This window comes from Phytophthora infestans, genomic scaffold, assembly GCF_000142945.1.
Source record: "Phytophthora infestans T30-4 supercont1.10 genomic scaffold, whole genome shotgun sequence".
In the NCBI taxonomy this organism is placed as follows: Eukaryota; Oomycota; class Peronosporomycetes; order Peronosporales; family Peronosporaceae; genus Phytophthora; species Phytophthora infestans.
The window spans coordinates 2,005,940-2,008,045 of record NW_003303749.1 but is presented as its reverse complement, the minus strand read 5'-3'; the positions used below and the strand labels follow the sequence as shown (position 1 = coordinate 2,008,045).

Here is a 2,106-nt window from a genome sequence, read left to right as displayed (position 1 = left end):
TCCGGCCGTGGGGCAGGTCGCACTGCTTCCACAATTACTGCGCTGGGGGTTCGCCTTGGTTAGTCGCCGCCCGTACGGAGCTTCCTCACTCCACTGGCCGACAGAACCCACTCGGTTCTGCGCCGGAACGTCCACTGAGAAGTGTCCGTTCCTATTTATATTTACGTAACACAACCCTTGCTGCACTACTCGCTCCTACTCACCCTCGTGTACTATTCCAAGCACCAGCCTTTCACGCCGCTGCGCTACTTCGTCGCCCGTGCGTTCCCCGCACCGAGCGCCACCCGACTCCTCACACAGGCCTCAGGTGCCTCTCCGCCCCTTGTTACGCCCTCCTCTCGTCGGCGCTGTCCGCGCGGTCGGCACGTGCTCCGCTGGCTGTAGTTCGCTTGCTAGCTGGTCGGCCTCCGCCCCTCCCTGCTCGCTCGCTCTTCCGTTTCGGTGACTCGGACGGCCTTCGTCTGCCGGTCCTCGTTCCCTCTTCCGTCTCCAAAGTGCGTCTTCCGCCACACACGTGTCAGGTCCTGTGCTAATGCCGCAGATCCAAATATGAGCTTCGCCCCACACTGCTCCCCTCCTTTGTTCATTGCAGTGCGGCTGCTGCGCGGTACTTCAACATAGCCCACCCCACTATTCCTCATCATCCATTTCGACTTTCATGAGCCTGGCCACCTAGCCAGCACACTCACGTCGGCCTCTTTCGTCCTTCGTTTCAGCTCCCATGAGCCTGGCCACCTAGCCAGCACACTCACGTCGGCCTCTTCCGTCCTTCGTTTCGGCTCCCATGAGCCTGGCCACCTAGCCAGCACACTCACGTCGGCCTCTTCCGTCCTTCGTTTCGGCTCCCATGAGCCTGGCCACTAGCCAGCACACTCATGTCGGCCTCTTTCGTCCTTCCTACTGGCGTCGTATCCCACTCGTGCTGCCAATCACCTCTTTGACTACTGCACTCACGGTGTGCGAGGCACCCATTGTTCCCGGCTGGCTTCACGACCATGGCCGCCAGCCGGCACGCTCACACATCGTCCACCTCCCTCTCATCATCTATGCAAAACCCGTCGTTCGCATTCCACGTGTACTGCTACTCATCACCTGACTTCGCAGCCATGTGGTCCACTCGACTGCTCGATCCATTACACGCCTTCTTCCACCACAGAGTCTTCCACGACTCTGTCGGCCGCGTACAATTCGTCGTACACTGCTCCGGAGACCCACACGCTCTCAGGGGCTCCTGTGGCACACTCGCTTCACCGCACTGGTCGCAACGCGTACTCGAGAACATAACACCCGGCCTTGTTTTGACGTCGTCTTCTTCGGACCTCCACCATTGCGCCACACGTGACTCGCAATGCCTCGTCACGCTTCATCGTCCTTGCCTTGCGTTTTTCCACTCTTAGTCCCGCTGCTGTTTGCGCAGGCGCCGTCGCTGATCCAGCCGTCGGTCTTGCTGGCTGTACATCTTCACGTGACTCGCCCGAATTTTCATACTCCAGTTGCGCCGCAATGTCTGCCGCCACACGTTTCAGCAAGTCCACCGGATAATAGTAGGTGATTAGGAAAGACAAGTGAGCTATAAATCGCTCGGGTTCCCCGTTCTGATCCTCCCGTTTGACCAAGAAGTTCTCAAACCCTGCGGGTTCAATAATCTTCATCGGCTTCATCCATTGGTGGACAAATTTACTTGCTTTTGGTCCTCGGGGCGGTCGGTACATCCACACCCGATCGCCTGGCTTAAATTCACGCCGGTTCTTCACTTTTCGGTTGTAGTAAGAGGCCTGGTGGCGCTGCTCACGCTCCCGTGCACTCTCCGCTGCCTCGTAACTCTTGCGCATCGCCATAACTAACTGCTTATGATAGACAGACAGCTCTCCCACCTCCGTGACGCCGTTCACACTCAACAACTCGTTTAAACTCCTTAACCGCCTGCCCATCATTAACTCATTTGGTGAAAGCGCCACCGGCGAATGCCTGCCGAAATTGTAGGCGTAGACTGCGAAGGGCACCCACGTAGCCCAGTCATTTTGGGCGTCCGCTTGCATATACGTGGCCACACAATCCTTCCATGTACGATGGAAGCGCTCCACCAAGCCGAGCATCTGAGGCCTA

General features: G+C 57.9%; 1 protein-coding gene across 1 annotated transcript; it reads right to left on the bottom strand.

The window, feature by feature from the left end:
* Window positions 1–303: 303 nt before the first annotated feature.
* On the bottom strand, window positions 304–997 carry PITG_07050 (uncharacterized protein; the record flags this gene model as incomplete). Its single annotated transcript, XM_002904970.1, has 2 exons — window positions 304–529; window positions 816–997. The coding sequence occupies 2 exons, from the start codon at window positions 995–997 to the stop codon at window positions 304–306; spliced, it is 408 nt and encodes a 135-aa protein (XP_002905016.1).
* Between the last annotated feature and the right edge of the window lie 1,109 nt (window positions 998–2,106).